The 18,418-nt window shown below is 41.1% G+C and overlaps 1 protein-coding gene across 2 annotated transcripts; it reads left to right on the top strand.

Annotated features, from left to right (window-relative positions):
• The first annotated feature begins 2,020 nt into the window (after nucleotides 1-2,020).
• Nucleotides 2,021-18,352, top strand: lratb.1 (lecithin retinol acyltransferase b, tandem duplicate 1). 2 transcript variants are annotated; one of them, XM_053676320.1, is made up of 20 exons: nucleotides 2,021-2,326; nucleotides 3,425-3,525; nucleotides 4,101-4,170; nucleotides 4,651-4,781; nucleotides 5,083-5,171; nucleotides 5,876-5,975; nucleotides 6,184-6,227; nucleotides 6,382-6,459; nucleotides 6,634-6,830; nucleotides 7,042-7,106; nucleotides 8,722-8,828; nucleotides 9,119-9,221; nucleotides 9,736-9,835; nucleotides 10,316-10,355; nucleotides 10,443-10,494; nucleotides 11,108-11,216; nucleotides 14,143-14,226; nucleotides 14,891-15,014; nucleotides 16,254-16,344; nucleotides 17,110-18,352. In XM_053676320.1, the coding sequence occupies exons 1-20, from the start codon at nucleotides 2,125-2,127 to the stop codon at nucleotides 17,182-17,184; spliced, it is 1,962 nt and encodes a 653-aa protein (XP_053532295.1). In that variant the 5' UTR covers nucleotides 2,021-2,124; the 3' UTR covers nucleotides 17,185-18,352. The 2 variants fall into 2 exon arrangements, with proteins under 2 accessions (XP_053532295.1, XP_053532296.1); XM_053676321.1 differs by lacking the exons at nucleotides 2,021-2,326; nucleotides 3,425-3,525 and adding an exon at nucleotides 3,573-3,941.
• Nucleotides 18,353-18,418: the final 66 nt, after the last annotated feature.

Raw genomic sequence — 18,418 nt, 5'->3', positions numbered from 1 at the left:
CAGACAATGTTTTTATTTTTATTCATTTTTATTCCTAATTACAGTCAGAAGGTCCCTAACATGCTTTTCTTCTCTTTCTGAAAAAACCCCAGAGAAACAACAACAACAACAACAACAACAATAATAATAATAATAATAATAATAATAATAATAATAATAATAATCTATGTTCAATCACAGCCTATTGGTGAGAAATATTACGTACAAATACATTATATTTACACTTGATTATATATCTTTTTTTTTAATTAATTTATTCTTGTGTCATTATTTTAATATTATTTATAATACCTTTGTTTTAGGCTTTTGGCACAGTTCTTTCTGGGTTTTGTGCTGTGTCTCTAACGTTAATTCTCACTACATTCCACTGATATAATATTTCATTAATTATCAGCCTGTTTTCTAGACATGTGAATGAGGTTAGTAACTCTGGACATTAGTGCAGTTTAAATGTATATGAAAAAATGTAGAAATGATTTTAGAAATGATTAGAAACAGAATGTTTGCTTTCTGGAAATATAAAATATTTAATAGTGTGATAGTTTATGGGTTAATATTGCACAAGAAGGCAGATTTGATCCCATTTGATTCGAACCATTAAATGCTGTCAGGTTTTCCTCAGGGCCAACACGTCCTCTTTCTTTCTTTCTTTCTTTCTTTCTTTATTACTTTATTTGAAGCATTTCCAGACTGATCTGTGTATAATGTATTTTCTCTCATTTGCTCAGAGAGCTGTCAGCTGAACCGAGTGTGTAAATAAAGGATATAAAATAATGGCACATTTCTCAGGAGAGGAGAGAACTGAAAGATCAGTGAAGGAGAGGAGATGTTTCAGGCTGCAGCGCTCTCTGGGGGTCTGAGAACGCCTCAACTCAAATTATTATCATTTTAGCAAATGTTTTAGAAGTTCTGAAGAAATTACACAAAATATTATTAATTAGCATAGCAAAGGATGTGGATTAATGGACATATCACCTTATCTTGTATTGTAAGTGCATTTTTATTACTATGAGAGGAATCAGAAAGTTTAATATTGGTTATTTTGTGTGCAATACTCAAGGTTACTAAAATATTTTAATATCATGCCTCTATATGTAGAGTTCATGGAACTATAGACAGTTGTCCCCCAGGGCTTTAATTGATATCATCTTTAGACATGTGTTTATGTTCATGAGGAGATGGAGATTCTGATGGAGATTATAAAACGCTAGTAGGTAGTGTAAAACGCTATAAACGTATAAAACGCTATAAAACGAGTATAAACGAGTATAAAACACTAGTGACGTAGGTCACTCTGCCCAAATGCTGTAAACACAAATGTTAATAACTAAAGCAACAGCAAATGATTCAGATGAAAGCAGTGAAGGTCTTTTTCTTTTCTCCCCAACTGTTTCAGCTTCTTCAGTTATTCATCTCTGGGAACGCTTAAATGTTCAATTACATTCAATTATATTTATATTATTTATAGCACTTTAAACATTAGACATGTTCACAAAGCAGATGTACAGAAATCCGGATGTAGATTGAGATCTCTAATTAAATATTACTGTACACAGTTAAATAATGCACCTAGTATTTGGATTATTTGGACCCCTGAGTGGGTCGACTGATGTTTTCTAAGCTGCTGACTGCAATAGTTGGAGAAAATAATAATAATAATAATAATAATAGGAAGAGGAAGAAGAAGAAGAAGAAGAGAGATCCTAATACTCAGTGCAGGTGAAAAATGATGCAACTGAATTAGAAATGTTTTCTTCACTCTGGAGTCTATTATATATATATATATATATATATATATATATATATATATATATATATATATATATATATATATATATATATATATATATATATATATTAAGTGTCTAAAGTGAAAAGTCTGAAATAAAAAATGAGTATATTAAAATTATCGCATATTATAGGGCTATTAATAACTTATTATGTATCAGTTTGCTCGTGTTTTCACAGAAAGAATTAGGAACTCAGTGACTGAGTGATTTGTTCCTCCCGGACTGCATATAGTGCGGCACCGACTGCGATACTTTGACCTATAAGTTTCACCATCGCGTTTTTCCTGGTCATTTTAGAAAAACAAAAACTAATGAAATAAAACTTTTTGTAAGTATGTATGTCAGGATGAAAAATCTGATCGGCGGTGCCAGAGTGTGTGTGTTGTCTCGGTGCAAACTGCGCATGTGTCCGAGTGTTTGTAGAAATCATTATAACGCACAGAGATTAAAGAGCTGTGTGCAGAGATACAGCTCCGGGCAGAACACAGTGAGAGTCGGCTGTGCCTCAGGGTTCTGGGGTGATACTGCTACCTCAGGTAATCAACTCAAAATAAAAACACACCCCAAAAACACCACTAAACCATTTGCATCCTATATATCTCAATGCACATCTGTACTAAATGTCACTGGATCATTTTAATGTAGTGCTGAACTCTGAAAAGAAATACAAATTAAATTAAAGCTTCATTATTATTGTCGTTGTTTTTATTATTATTAGTGCATTGTTTTGCAGTGTCTGTGAATCTCCTGAGTGTTTGTGCATTTGATTAAATCCATTCACAGCTGCAATCAGATCTGAAAACAGTCATATCTGACATACTCTACCTGGCCACTTTAATAGGAACACCCATTACACTTCTCTGTCGTGCAGTTATCCATCAGCCGGTCCTGTACCATGTCAGCGTTGCGTTGTGTGAATCGTGGAGGTAAAGCACAGTAGCTTCAGTTACTGGAGAAAGAACTGGAGGTAAATGTGAGTCAGTGACGTCGCTGCCAGTTGGAGTATTTCAGAAACTCCAGTGGAGTTTGTCTGTCGAGTTTACACAGAAAGGTGCAGAAAACGATAGGTGTTCCTATTAATGTGGCCAGGGAGTGCATGCAATGTGAATAATAAAGTGATCCTCTAATGAACATTCTGAAATCCTCAGGACATTTTCCATTCACATAAACACAACACACGTGACCGACCGTCTGGCTTTAATTCGGCCCCAGTGTTGATTATTTCCCAGTAACTGCACATCCCCAGGTGTTTCACTCCTCTTATAGCAGTTCCAGTAGCTCTGTAGGTTTGAGCCCCACTTTGGCGTAGAGTGGGGACGTGGGGAGCTGCTCCAATGCCTTATCCTCAGATTCCTAATCCTGGTCCTGGAGGAATCCCGCCCCTGTCTTGCACAATTTAGTGTTCTTCTGCTCTAACACAAAAATACACACGCCCACACACACACACAGGTGATGTCTTTGAGAAGTACTGATTTATAAACTCAGCGCATTTCTGGTTCTGCATTAGAAGATCTTCAGTGATATAATGGAGTGTTTAAACCTTCTCTCTTCACATGATGTAAAACTTCTCCCGGATGTACTGTATTGTTTTATTATGTCTGTTTAACGTTATTCCTCTTCATGCTCCTCTGCAGTTCCTCAGCTGATACACGGTGGGAAGCTGGACTTTCTTGTGTTTGATTATCTGTCGGAAATTACCATGTCCCTCCTCACAGCAGCTAAAGCTAAGACTCCCGTAAGCATTTACACTTTCTGACTCACATGATCTGTTAAACATGAGGGGGGGTGTGTTTCTAATAACTATATTTATATACTTGAAAGGTGTTAATGTTGTGTACATAAAGAAACTTTGCTCTGAAATAGTGAACCTGCAGTTTCACGCATGCTGAGCTTTAAGGCCAGTGTTTTGCGGAGGTCACTGGACTCGGGGCACGAGGCGGGGGACACACTGGACGGGGTACCAACCCACCATAGTTTACAATCACACACACACACACACTATAGACAATTTGGACATGCCAAGCAGCCTACAGAGCATGTCTTTGGACTGGGGAGGAACTGGAGTACCCGGAGGAAACCCCGAAAGCACGGGGAGAACATGCAGAATTCGCACACACAGGGCGGAGACGGATCCAACGCCTAACTCTAGAGGTGTGATGCAAACGTCCTAACCACTAAGCCAGCGTGTCCTGATGTTTTTCATGTCAGATATCAGGACTGGTTCAAATCAGGAGCGTGTTTCCTCTCGTACACGTGAACTTCACACACGAATTATCACATGACTCACATTCGATTTCTGATCTCTTCCAGAACATGGGATACGCTCCTGATTTCGTTCTGTCTGCCATTTCTCCGTTTATCAAGGACATCAGCCAAAAAGGTACGAGTGCAGAGCCGAGAGCAGCGAGTATAGTGTATATATTATATTATATTATATTATATTATATTATATTATATTATATTATAGTTATGTTAGTTAAACACAAGAAATGAATGTTAAAGCACTAGGAATAAAATCTAAAAAAGCTCAAATTTTTTTATCTGTTTTAGGATTCCTTTCATTAAAAAATAGGAAATGTAACATCCTTTAATCTGACATAGTTGTAGTTTAGTCTGAAATTTACTGTATTAAAAAAATGTAATAAAATAATTTTATGGGAATTCATTTGAGTATGCAAATTGGTCAGAGTTTGAATGCAGAATTCTTTTAAGAAACAGATTTAACAATCACACACAGTCTCCTCTGACAGTGTCGGAACAGCAAGGCTAGCTCTTCTGTTTTCACTGTAGACTGCAGACATTTGGGTTTGAGATCAAAAGCTGAGACGATAGAGATATTGTACTGTGTTGCGTTGTGCAGGTATCCGTGTGGTTAGTAACGCCGGTGGTGTGAATCCTCTCGCGTGTGCAGCTGCTATACAGGAAGTGGTGCAGAAAGCTGGGCTCAGTTTGAAGGTTGCCGTGGTAACTGGCGATGATTTAATGCCACAGGTGAGAAACAGTACCTGCAGCGCTGTGGAGAAAAGGTCTTCCCTTGTATGAGACACGGTTTTCTGCATTAGATCAACAGCGTGTCAGTTCGTCTTGTACATAACACATACAGTCAGACCCATAAATATTTGGACATCGACAAAGTTATCGTTATTTTATCTGTCTACTGCGGCATGCTGAAGTTAAAATAAATGATGCGTATGAGCTGAAAGTGAAGAGTCAGCTTAAATTTCAGGGGATTTACATCTAAATCTTGTATGTTGTAGAACTTACAGCACTTTTGTGTTTTTCTTTTCTTTAGAAAGACTCTCTGAATATGTTGAAGATGGCTGATACACACGAAAACAAACCACTTCCCAAAAACATACACAGTATGAATGCATATCTGGGGTAAGACAATATTTCTTTAAAATAGGTTAGGTTTAGTTTTTCAGAGAAGCTGCGTTCCTCACATCGACGCTGTAGGCAGCATTTCCTTGTTTTAGTAGATTTCTGAGTTCATCCAGATGTTCTGGTTTGGGAACGCAGTGATTTCCTTAACTGCGGTAGCGCTCTCTGTGCAGTAATGAGTGGGATAGTACAGGACGGGAGAGAGGTGTATTGCTCTAGATTGGGGTTTTTTTGCGAGTACGCTCCAGTCTGTGCTCAGAACCGTCCTGTAGTGGTGGCATGGCTCTCTCAGACTCGACTCTAATCCTGTTAATGAGTGGCTCGTAAGCTGGCAGCTTTAACAAAGAAAGATGGTCAGCCTGTCCTGGATGGGGACAGGGCAGGGCCTTTTATGCGTTGTTGACCTTTGTGTAAACATGGTGTAGTGTGTTCTTACCCCTGACTGAGTATTTAATAATTCTGGTGGAATTTTGGATAAACTGACCCGAGGTTTCCTGATTGAAATCCCTTGCTGCAGTGACGTGAAGCCTCGTTCAGGATGTGAGTTCTGTTGTTTACGAACCTCTGAGGGTTATGTGTTTATTTGAGATGTCAATAAAATCTCTCCTCCTGTCCTGACTGTGTGACTGATTAAACCGTGAACAACACTGCTTCTCCAAGCTCACTGCTTTTCTTTTCTTTTCTTTTCGTTTTGCTTCCTGCAGTGCGGTCCCCATAAAGCGCTGTCTGGATCTCGGGGCTGATGTCGTGGTTACGGGCCGGTGTGTTGACAGTGCAGTGGTGCTTGGACCCCTGATGCATTCTGTACGGTTTGTCGTAATATTTTTCATTAGTAGTAATAATAAAAAGTCACAGCTAATAAAACAGCTTTAGACTTTATAAACTTACCTGCTGTGAGGATTTGCTCATTTTTTCTACTTTTCTCATTTTAAAATATTGTTTGAGTTTTTATGGCATATTATATATATATAACGTTTTAACATAAAATCTTTTTGAATGTGTTTTGTGACAGTTTGGCTGGGATCAGAGTAACTTTGACCTCTTGGCTGCTGGAAGGTAAACACACACTACAGTAAAGTGTGTGTTCTGATACACTTTATTATAAGATCCAGCTGAACTCTGTGAAGTTTTGTGAATTTAAACAGACATTTGAAATGTATAAGTTTGTTGGACAGTACTGAGTCGTGACACACTTCTGTCTTTGCTTTAGTCTTGCAGGTCACCTGATTGAATGTGGAGCCCAAGCGACTGGGGGCATTTTCACCGACTGGCACACGGTTCCGGACTGGTACGCGGTCGCTGGTCATGTTGCTCCTGTTGCTTTTCTTTAAGCTCTGCTTTGTTCTATATACCCGTACTGTACTAAATACATATTTACACATAATAGCACATTGCTCTTTTTCCAATTCTTTAGCACTATATAATATTTCTGCTTGTTTGTTTATTTTGTTTTCTTTAATAGGGATAATATGGGTTTCCCAGTGATCGAATGTTCCTCTGATGGCTCCTTCACGTTGTCCAAACCTCCCAGAACTGGTGGTCTGGTGTCCTTTGGTACAGTAGCAGAACAGTTAGTGTATGAAATAGGCGATCCACGTCATTACCTCCTGCCTGACGTCACGTGTGACTTCTCACACGTCACCATTACTGAGATTCCAGGTGAGGAAGAGCGTTAAAGGATGTTGATGGATTCCTTCTGTGATCTTAATTTCTAACGATTCCAATCAAACAGTTCATTAAGACGTGCGTTTATCCTGGTCTTCGGTTAGGAGCGATGTTTAATAAGGAATATTGATCGTTTCCGAATGTATAAACATGACATCTGTGCAGCATTTTATTAGTAATAATAATGAATCATTAATAATTGAAGGTGTTGAAGGAGGAGCAGTGAGAGTGGGTGGAGCCAGAGGATCACCACCATCAGGTGACTACAAGGTAACACTTCCAATAATAATCAAGCGGCGATTTTCTCTGTGCTGAATGCATTTGCGTACACGTCCAAAATATGAACCAGCTATAATACGCCAGTCTGACGCTTCCTCTGTGACTCGCACATTAGAAAATTTTGTGTGGTGTTGTGACGTGATGTGACATGTTGTGTTGTGACGTGTTGTGTTGTGACTCGATGTGTTGTGTCGTGACTTGACGTGATGTGACTCGATGTGTTGTGTTGTGATGTGACGTGTTGTGGCGTGATGTGTTGTGCTGTGACATGGCGTGATGTGAAGTGTTGTGATGTGATGTGACGTGTTTTGTTGTGATGCGATGTGTTGTGGCGTGTTGTGACTTGTTGGGATGTGATGTGGCGTGGCGTAACATGTTGTGACGTGGTGTGTTATGATGTGACGTGTTGTGTTGTGATGTGATGTGGCGTAACGTGTTGTGACGTGGTGTGTTATGATGTGGCGTGTTGTTACGTGTTGTGATGTGATGTGGTGTGGCGTAACGTGGTGTGTTATGATGTGACGTGTTGTGTTGTGACATGGTGTGTTGTGATGTGATGTGTTGTGACGTGGCGTGGCGTAACGTTGTGACGTGGTGTGTTGTGACGTAGCGTGTTGTGATGTCATGTGGCGTAACGTGTTGTGACATGGTGTGTTATGATGTGACGTGTTGTGATGTTTTGTTGTGACGTGTTGTGATATGGCGTGACGTGATGTGATGTGGCGTAATGTGTTGTGACGTGAAGTGTTGTGACGTGGCGTGTTGTGATGTGATGTGAAGTGTTGATGTTTTGTTGTGATGTGACGTGTTGTGATATGGCGTGATGTGACGTGGCGTGATGTGATGTGGCGTAACGTGTTGTGACGTGGTGTGTTGTGATGTGACGTGGTGTGTTGTGACGTAGCGTGTTGTGACATGGTGTGTTATGATGTGACGTGTTGTGATGTTTTGTTGTGATGTGACGTGTTGTGATATGGCGTGACGTGATGTGATGTGACGTGGCGTGTTGTGACGTGAAGTGTTGTGACGTGTTGTGTTGTGACGTGGCGTGATGTGATGTGATGTGGCGTAATGTGTTGTGACGTGGTGTGTTATGTTGTGACGTGTTGTGTTGTGACGTGGCGTGTTGTGACGTGAAGTGTTGTGACGTGAAGTGTTGTGATGTGACGTGTTGTGTGATATGGGATGTTAGTGTAATGAATCGTGTCACTGGATTTGAGAGCTGGCGTAGCGTGCTCGTGTAATAACCAGCGTTCCTCAGAGGTCAAGAGTAAGATCACAAATTAAACACCATTCAGTGATGCTGCAGTTTGATTTTAGTGATTAAACCATCTTGAGGGTCCTCCAGAATTATTGGCACCCTTTATAACAGGATGTGCTAGTTTACAACCTGGTTGCCTCTGCCATGAGGTTAAGACTTGGCTGAAGATGATGAAAATCTAGCAGAAATGTAATTACCCATGAATATGAATGTTTGAAACTATGCAGGATCCCTGCTTGATCAGTTTCTACCTCAAAGCAATGCCATCAGATTGCTGTTATTTTAATGATTATACTGTCATTATATTCCTAACCCCTAACCCTCACCCCTAACCCTAACCCTAAGGTCTGTGCCACGTACATGGATGGTTTCAGAGCGACCGCGGTTTGTCCTGTGGTCGGCCCTCGAGCTGCGCAGAAAGCCAGGAAGACCGCAGAGAGCATTATTAAAAGGTTTGAATCATCACATGCTGCGTTTCCATCATTTATTAACATCAATAAACAGATCAGATCATAGCAAGGGCAGTTTACATATTTTTATACGAATAGTTACTGCTAATAGGATTTAGTTCTTATTAAATTCTCATGAATTCTGTACATTAAAATTTCCATTCGTAACCTTTTCCATCTGGAGCCCACACCATGAGGATGTCTCAACCACAGCGCTGTTTCTCTTTTAAACCTGAGAGAGGTTTTTATTGATGTTTGCAAGAAATGAAGCTAAAATCTGCTGTTCTGTTTAGGACCAGGCGAATGTTCAGACAGCTGGGATTGGAGGATTACAGTGATGTGAATGTTAAGGTTCTGGGTGCTGAGGATACGTACGGACCTCACGCAGTCAACACCGTAAGTTTATCTTTAGAAAGCTTTACTGTCTGTGCTAGTAGCTGTAAATAACTTTAAAAGCAAAGTAGTAAAAGATGAATTAGATCACACACTAATCTACGTACACGAGTCACCAACCAGTTCTGCTACGTCCTCTAAGCTTAATTTTTGTTCATAATGTCTCTGTAGACGTTTACTGAGAGGTCGTAGGTGACAGGAGAAGATGAAACCATGCCAGATTTTCTTGCATTTTTGTGTCAAACAGTAAATGGGAACTAACTGCAGGTAGGAACTAAAGGTGTGAGTGAGGAACCCGAGAAATATCGGACCACGTGCGCTATAGGATTGGTCTGAGGAATCGTTTAGATTTGTTGCTCTAACGTGTCAAACCTAATTTGCATGGAATTCAGAAAATTTCAGTTCAGACGTTGGTGAAGTTGCAACTCGGGGTCCGTGTCGTGATGTTTGACCCCCACGATGTTCTCCACTGCACTGTGAATCAAGTGAATCGTACTCATCCATATATTTTGTGCAGGATCTTCGGGAAGTGGTGCTGTGGATGGCTGTCCATCACAAGCAGAAGAAAGCTCTTGAGTTTTTCTCCAGGGAAGTGGCTCCAGCAGGAACTGGCATGGGTACGTAACAGCACGTGTACCGTTCTGCATCCGTGTGGAGGTGCAGGTGTGACACAGACAGAACGGTTTGAGGAAGTCAACTGGACAACAAATGAGAGGAACCTGCCAGTCTGTTAGAACCCAGAGAATGTTTAGGAAAAATGGACTGGAGGGCCGTGTGGTGGTACACACAGCTCACAGCTCCAGGGTTCCAGCTTCAGAGTTTCACATCTTCTCCCTGTGTCGGTTTTCTCAAGGTTCTTCAGTTTCCTCCCACTTCCCAAAAACATGCCAGTAGGTGGCTTATCTGTACTAAATTACCCCTAGGTGTGAATGACTGTGTGAAGGTGTGTGTGCATGGATCAGCGTCCCATCCAGTGTGTATTCTGCCTCACATGCACACAATTCCCGGGATTGACTCCTGATCCATGACCAGGATAAATGCTCACTGAAGCTCAAACATCTAAATTCTCTCTCTTTTTTATTTCCTAAACCTCTCAGCTCCTGGACTCACAGGAATTGTAGGAGGCCGACCTCGAGTGTGAGTATTTTTTACATAAGTAGAAATTATAATGAAAATGGACTTGTTTTACAGGTAAGAATGAGTTAGTGTTCGCTCCATACGCAGGTCACCGGTACTGAAGCCGCTATTCTTCCTGCATCCTAAAGCAGACCTGAAGGTAAAACTCTCAGAACTTACATTCTTAAACAGATTCTGAAGTTGTTCAAACGCTACAGAAACATAAACGTTAAGTTCTGAATAACATTTACGGTTTAGCCGAAGCATTTAGGCTAAACGTTTCTCGGCTAAACCAGCATTCAGAACAAACACACATTAAATTCACCGAAGGGGAAAGGACGCAAGACGTGAAAGACGTAGATAACAAGTGGAGGTGACTGTGGTCTCGTTGGACAGTAAAAGAACGGAGGAGTTTCTTACTGTTTATTTGCACACATCTGAAGAAATACAGCCTCCTCGTGATGTACAGCAGGATGTTCATGATAAAATTCTGTTTTTTGTCTATTAAGCAATGTTAGCATGTCTGTGTTTGAGTAAATGTGTTCAGCTGTAGATGTAGCTGATGTCTGGTTCTGGACCATAGAGTTTAACTTCAAACATATACGTACAGTATGTAGCTCATATCCGTCAACTACTCCAGACTATTAGGAACATCTGAACATTACGGAGTGGTGTGGAGATAGATTCTGCAGTGATTGATCGTCTTTAACCCAGTTTGTGTTTCTTCTGTGGCTGAGAAAGTGGAACTATCACTGATATGTGAGTGATTTTAGGTGGACATCCATCTTAATGGAGAGTTGATGGAGTCGTACAGAGAGACGGAGTGTTCTTCACCTAAAGGTTCCTCCTGTGTCCAAGAGCAAACTCTTTACATTCCTGCAGGTTTGTTTGATTTCACTTGGAACGTTGTGTTAAATTAAATGTCTGTGTAATCCTACACGAGTTCCTTTCCTGACTCTGAGAACTGAAGTGTCGTGTTAAAAAAGAAACCAAATCAGTACGGCTTTCGAAAAAACTCTCGCAGCATTCTTTTTTATTAAGCGGGCACACACACACACACACACACACACACGCAAACACACACGCTTTTACAGCAGATCACTTCATATAATACACTTTCTATCTTTATAATTAAGGATGTTAAAAAGGGTGGAATGTTTCTAAACAAGTCTAAAGAGAAAGTCCAGTTAAATGCGGTCTTTATTGTACGCAGGGTTCGAAGCTCGGCCCAAAAGATCAGCTAGGTAAAGACGGTTATATAAGAGCTGCTCACACTGTTGTTCTACACAGCTCATTCTATACAGCTTGTGTTCCCAGGAGGCTTTGTGTGTGTGTGTGTGTGTGTGTGTGTGTGTGTGTGTGTGTGTGTGTGTGTGTGTGTGTGTGTGTGTGTGTGTGTGTGTGTGTGTGTGTGTGTGTGTGTGTGTAAGCCAGTGAAAAGCACAAACTCTTTTCAGTGTTGTTTTGGCTCGGCCGGTCATGAGCGCTTTATCCTTCAGCCACTTTGTGGTTCAGTTTAATGAGCAGCAGGACGGAGCGAGTGATCACCATCCGTATATATTACAGAATAAAACTATAACATGTTCAACAAGACACACACACACACACACACACACACACACACACACACAATGAATAATCCTGACAAAAACTTTATTTTAAAAGGTTTATAATTATTACAATCATTTAATGATTGAATGGAATTATTTATTCCTTTTGCAGAGAGAGAGAGAGAGAGAGAAAGCAAGAGAGAGGGAGAGAGAGAGGGGGGGAGAGAGAGAGAAGGAGAGAGAGAGAGAGAGAAAGCAAGAGAGAGAGGGAGAGAGAGAAAACAGAGAGAGAGAGAGAGAGAAAACAGAGAGAGAGAGAGAGAGAAAACAGAGAGAGAGGGAGAGAGAGAGAGAAAAAATCTCTGAGAAAGAAACTAAAACGTATTGTAGCGTTTTCCTTCGATGCACAGATTATACACAAAAAAATGTTATTTTGGTTCTCAAGACAGCAAATGAAATGCAAAACCTGTCATCCATTCATTACCACACACACACACACACACACACACACACACACACACACACACACACACACACACACCCTGTGGTTTATTCAGGACAGTAACTGTCTCCTCTTCTGAACAAATGTACATTATGCAGGAGAAAAATAGCTTCTGTAATATAAAATATATAATAATTAACTCAATAAATAACTAAATAACTTCTATTCCTGGGCCAAGTTTTTTAAAATCTTGATAAAAGTTTTATACAGTGATAAAAGTATTTGGTGATTTCTTCAGTTTCATACTAAAGTTTTAGATCTTCAAACAAAAGACAACAAAACAAATACAGTTTATTTTTTTATTGAAGAAAAAAAAAGATCCAATACCTATCACCCATGTGAAAAACTAATGGCCTCCTTAAACTTAAAATCTGTTTGTGCCACCTTTAACAGCAATAACTGCAATCGAACTCTTCTGATAACTGGAGATCAGACCTTCACAGCTCTGTGGTGGAATTCTGGCCCACTCTTCATTGCAGAACTGCTTTAGTTCAGACACAGTGGAGGGATTTCGAGCATGAACCGCCCGTATAAAGTCTTGTCACAGCATCTCAACTGGTTCAAGTCAGGAGTTTGACAACTTCAAAACTTTAATTTTGCTTTTGAGTCATTCAGAGGTGGACTTACTCCTATGTTTTGGATCATTGTCTTGCTGCAGAATCCAGTTGTGCTCGAGTTTAAAATTACAAACTGAAGACCGGACGTTCTCCTTTAGGATTTTCTGCTAGAGAGCAGAATTCATGTTTCCCTCAATTACTGCACGTTGCCCAGACCCTGAAGCAGCAGAGCATCCCCACACCATCACACTTCCTCCACCATGCTTGACCGTAGGTATGATGATCTTTTTGTGTAATTCTGTGTTTGGTTTACTCCAGATGTAACAGGACCCCTGTCTTCTAAACAGTTCCACTTTCACCTCATCAGTCCACAGAACATTCTCCCAAAAGGTTTGAGGATCATCAAGGCGTGTTTTGCTGAAATTCAGTCGAGTCTTAATGTTCTTCTGGGTTAGCAGTGGTTTTCACCTCACCACTCTTCCATGGAGCCGTTTTCCCCCAGTGTCTTTCTGATAGTGGAGTCATGAACAGTGACCTTTATTGATGTAAGACAGACCTGTAGTTCCTTTGATGTTGTCCTATGACTTCCTGGATGAGTCGTCGCTGTGCTCTTGGAGGAATTTTGGAAGGTTGGACACTTCTGGGAAGGTTCACTACTGTGCTGAGTGATGTATTTCAATCACCTTCTTCCTTATCATTTCTGGAATTTCTTTCAGCTTTGCCAGAGTGTTACTGGATAAAACCTTTTAACCAACTTCATGCTGTTGAGAAAGTTCTATGTAAGTGTAGATGTGATGGAACAGGGTTTGCAGTAATCAGGTCTGGTTGTGTCTCGTCCAGCTGAACCCCATTATCAATGCAGTGTCATAGATTTGGGGAATTAGTAACTACGGGGGCAAATACATTTTCACACAGGCCCAGTTGATATTGGATAATTTTTTTGCTTCAATAAATAACATCATTATCATTTAAAAACTGTGTTGTGTGTTTACTCAGCTCGCCTTTGTTTTAATTTCTGAAACCGTTTAGTCTGAGATCTGCACACACGCAGAAGACCGCACTGTATGAGTCAGGAGTAATGCATGCAAGTAGACCTGCGGCCTGCAGGACGGGGCGGGGCTGCACGTTTCGGTGGTGGCTGCAGTCAGGACCTTCTCAACGCATGGAGGAATGATTTTGTTTGCACTTGTGCTTCTCAGATTTGCCCAGCGGCCCCTGCAGTTACAGACTTGAAGACTTGGCTTATACACGAAGTGGAGATAAAGGAGACTCTGCGAATATCGGTGAGGTGTTTATCAGGTTGTTTTATATGTGCGTTATTTATTTTATTACTCATTTATTTTTACTTTTTTTTTATTTATTGGAAATGCTTTCACTTCTTCCTCATTCTGAGCTTTTCCACTTGTTCAGTAAATCACAGATGTTGCTTTAAGTCTGCTAATGTGCTTTTATTTTAATATAACTTTTATTTATGCTGCTTTAAGTGAAAATATTTTATAGTAAACTTTAATGATGCATTCCTTAATTAAGGCATGAAGTTAAAACGTTCAGAGATAAGTGTATAAATATGTTATTTCTCTCTTTATTTATCTACACTGAGGTTTTGATAGACTTCTGGCTCTATTTGCTTCATTTATTGTTGAAGAGTTGAGATCGAGGTAACAGGAGAGCGACACGTTTCATACAATAATTTACTTGGCCATTCATTTCAGTTGTCTTAGCTTAACTTGGATCTTAGATCATTTGCATAAAATTGAGAAAAATAGATTTTCCATACGATTAATTGTATCGTATCGTTGTTTATACAACACACGTTTAGAAATGATTTCATGTGTTTGTAAGCTAGGTGAAAAAGGGAAATAGAATTTGTGTAAAGCTGATTTTCAGGGAAAAAACATTAAAAGTGTATAGTTCACCTCATGAATAAACAACATTTTGATGTTTCAGGAGTTATAGCAAGACATCCACTTTACTTTCCGTACCTGAAGAGGTTTTTGACTGCTGAAGTGGTGGAGAAATTCTTTCAGCACCTGATTAAGAAGGAAGACGGCGATCTGCCCTCGGTGACCCGGTAAGAGGTTTTGACCAGCATTGATTTTTTATTTATTTTGACAGAAATATACTCTGACATTTCTATTTTAAGGAAACATTCATATATTTCACCAAACTGAAGTGGAAATGTATATTTATTTTTTTAACCTCCTCATGAAGACGTCTCACACCTTGCCAGCGAAGTGCGAGTTCCTCACACGGTCACGTCACGCATGATGGCGTAACGAAACAGACGTAATCGTTATCGATGCAGTTTGTAATCACATAGTGGCTGTTAAAATGTCTGCCGTGCTCCTGCTCCTTCACGTCGTCGTCGTCATCAAAACAGAGAGGAGCGCTTTTTAAGAAGAAGAACAGAAGAGAAGAGAGGAAATGAATCAGGGCCTCCACGGCTGTCCGTGTCTGAGACCGGGTGGGAGGGGCTTACTCACTCTTCTTATTATACAGTACAATTGAACATGTGACCATTCTCCAGGATGAAACGTTCAATAATACAATAACGAGTAAAGACGAGTTAGAATTCTCTCAGAGGAAATTTCTTTTATCTTAATGTCTGTAAACTGCTCTGTTCCTCTCACTGTAACCAGCCGTGAGGGCAGACACCGTGAGGGCAGATACCGTGAGGGCAGACACCGTGAGGGCAGACACCGTGAGGGCAGATAACGTGAGGGAAGATATTGTGAGGGCAGACACCGTGAGGGCAGACACCGTGAGGGCAGATACCGTGAGGGCAGATAACGTGAGGGCAGACACCGTGAGGGCAGACACCGTGAGGGCAGACAACGTGAGGGCAGATAACGTGAGGGCAGACACCGTGAGGGCAGACACCGTGAGGGCAGACACCGTGAGGGCAGACACCGTGAGGGCAGACACCGTGAGGGCAGACACCGTGAGGGCAGATAACGTGAGGGCAGACACCGTGAGGGCAGATAATGTGAGGGCAGACACCGTGAGGGCAGATACTGTGAGGGCAGATACTGTGAGGGCAGACACCCTGAGGGCAGATACCGTGAGGACAGATACCGTGAGGACAGATACCGTGAGGGAAGATACCGTGAGGGTAGATACTGTGAGTGTAGATACTGTGAGGGTAGATACTGTGAGGGCAGATATTGTGAGGGAAGAAGCACACCTGTGTCAGTGTGGTGTAAGGGGCAGGGGGTAATAGTGTATACATACACACACACACACTCACACACACACACACAGGAATCGAGTGCTTTAATGTACACTTTAATAACAGCCTGATTTCTCACAGGTTCGAGTTGCCCGGTGTTTGTGGTTTAAACTTCCTGATACGCAATTCACTTGGAGGAGGAGGGGTGGCATCTTTAAGAAGTGACCCTCAGGTAACACACACACACACACACACACACACACACACACACACACACACAGTTTAGTTTGACCAGAACCCTGGTGTGTTTTCCCCTCTGTGCGACTCTTTAGTCAGATGAAAAGATAGTGATGGCGTTCGGGTCCGAGAGCGTCTGATCAAGGCGGTCTTGGTCCTCTAAACAAGACAGAGTGAATCGACTCTGAATCGACTCACCTGCAGGAAGTGACTCAAACATGCCGTATTTGTGTTGCAGTGTTTTTGTTTTTTGTAGATTTTTGGGGGGAGCTGCTAAACTGAGCCAAAGCACAGAGCCGTAGTGCTGCAGAAACGACTTATTAATATTATTATGTAATCATGCGTTCAGCGCTGACTCTGTTCTCTAAGCTCGAGTGATTTTTGTCATTTCCGTCGTATTTCTGAACCGTGAATGGAGTTTTATGAGGAGGTTTTCAGCTCTACACACACCCCTCAAACAACTTTAGTTTGTTTAATTACGTGCAGTGAGAAAGCAAAACAAACCAACTCGCAAAAGTGAACCAAAAAGAATCGCATTTTGTTCCGATTCGGATCCGACACACAGATTTATAGGTGAGAAAGTGCACTTACTGTATAAACTAACGGATATAAAATAATACTCTAAAATGTGAAAAAGATGTGATGTAGAGTAATTAATTAAAACGCTGAGGTCTGGACCTGGGAGCTGCTCACAGCCTGGGGTTTCTCTCTGATTGTTAGAATTTATTGTTGACAGATGTTTTATTTTTCTCTCTCCTAGGGAAAAGCTTATGGACAGATGCTGTTGGACTACAGACTGACCGGACTACCTGACCTCACCTCGCTGGTAGACTGAAGAAAGATGATGATCCGAGCAAATATAACGAAATACATCTCAAAATTTCAAAGCTAGAATCTGTGTTTCAGGTGACTCGGTGTGAACAAGCCACAGACTGACAGACGAACTAAAGTAGCATGAGCTAATTATGTTCTTATCCGTTTTATACAAGAGCACATGAAGCTTAAACAACATTAACTGCCTTCACTACAATTACTAATAGAATTATTCCACAAAATTAGGCCCTTGTGTAGTGTGGAGTGAAACTTGTGGAGTGAAACTTGTGGAGTGAAACTCCACCCTGAATCACATGAAGTATGTTCATATTGACGGATTAGTGATTCTGGTGCTGTATTTTCATTATTTCTGTGAGAAGTTAGCGGGTGTGTGTTAGCGGCTCTGATGTCACACGGGGACACTGTTATTGTTATTGCTAACGCTAACGCAGTTACAGTGGAGTTTAACGGCATAAAATATGATGCACATTGCAGTAACAGTCAGATTTCGCTTGTCCCTTTGAGGATCACATCTGTGTATGTAGTTAGTGATGTACGAGACGATGAGTTCAGTGTTAGTGTGAAAGTTGAAGCTTTGGAAGCTGATGTGTTTGAGCAGAGTGTACAGGAGAGAGAGAGACAGAGTGAGAGAGAGCGAGAGAGACAGAGCGAGAGAGCGAGAGAGAGAGAGACAGAGTGAGAGAGAGAGACAGAGCGAGAGAGCGAGAGAGAGACAGAGTGAGAGAGCGAGAGAGAGACAGTGAGAGAGCGAGAGAGAGAGAGACAGAGCGAGAGAGAGAGTGAGAGAGCGAGAGAGAGACAGCGAGAGAGAGACAGAGAGAGAGAGAGACAGCGAGAGAGAGAGCTGCACAGAATAGCACAGCTCTCCGCATCGCTCTCTTTAGTGGGAGAAATATCACTGCAGCTCTATCAGAACGGCATTGTGGGTAATGTAGGAAAATAGACAGACATGATCATGAAAGAAGATCTTAGATGTTTTTCATTTAAGGTAATGATGTTTGCAGAGTGACGTTCTTAAGAACTAACGTCTATTCGATTTAAATAAAAACGTATTTTTATTAATGTGAGTAACCTGATTCTAACTCATGATTCAGTTCCCTCCTGAATCTCATTCTCCTTTTTTCTTCAAACAAACAAACAAATAAATAAACACACCGGTGCGCACCCCACCTCACCCTTCTCTCTGTCTGATCTGTAAGAACCGGAAACCCCCGTTACGGATTGCTTTGATTCGT

Source organism: Ictalurus punctatus, chromosome 26 (assembly GCF_001660625.3).
Source record: "Ictalurus punctatus breed USDA103 chromosome 26, Coco_2.0, whole genome shotgun sequence".
Lineage (NCBI taxonomy): Eukaryota > Metazoa > Chordata > Actinopteri > Siluriformes > Ictaluridae > Ictalurus > Ictalurus punctatus.
The sequence above is the reverse complement of the archived record's forward strand: the minus strand, read 5'-3'. Positions and strand labels throughout refer to the sequence as shown.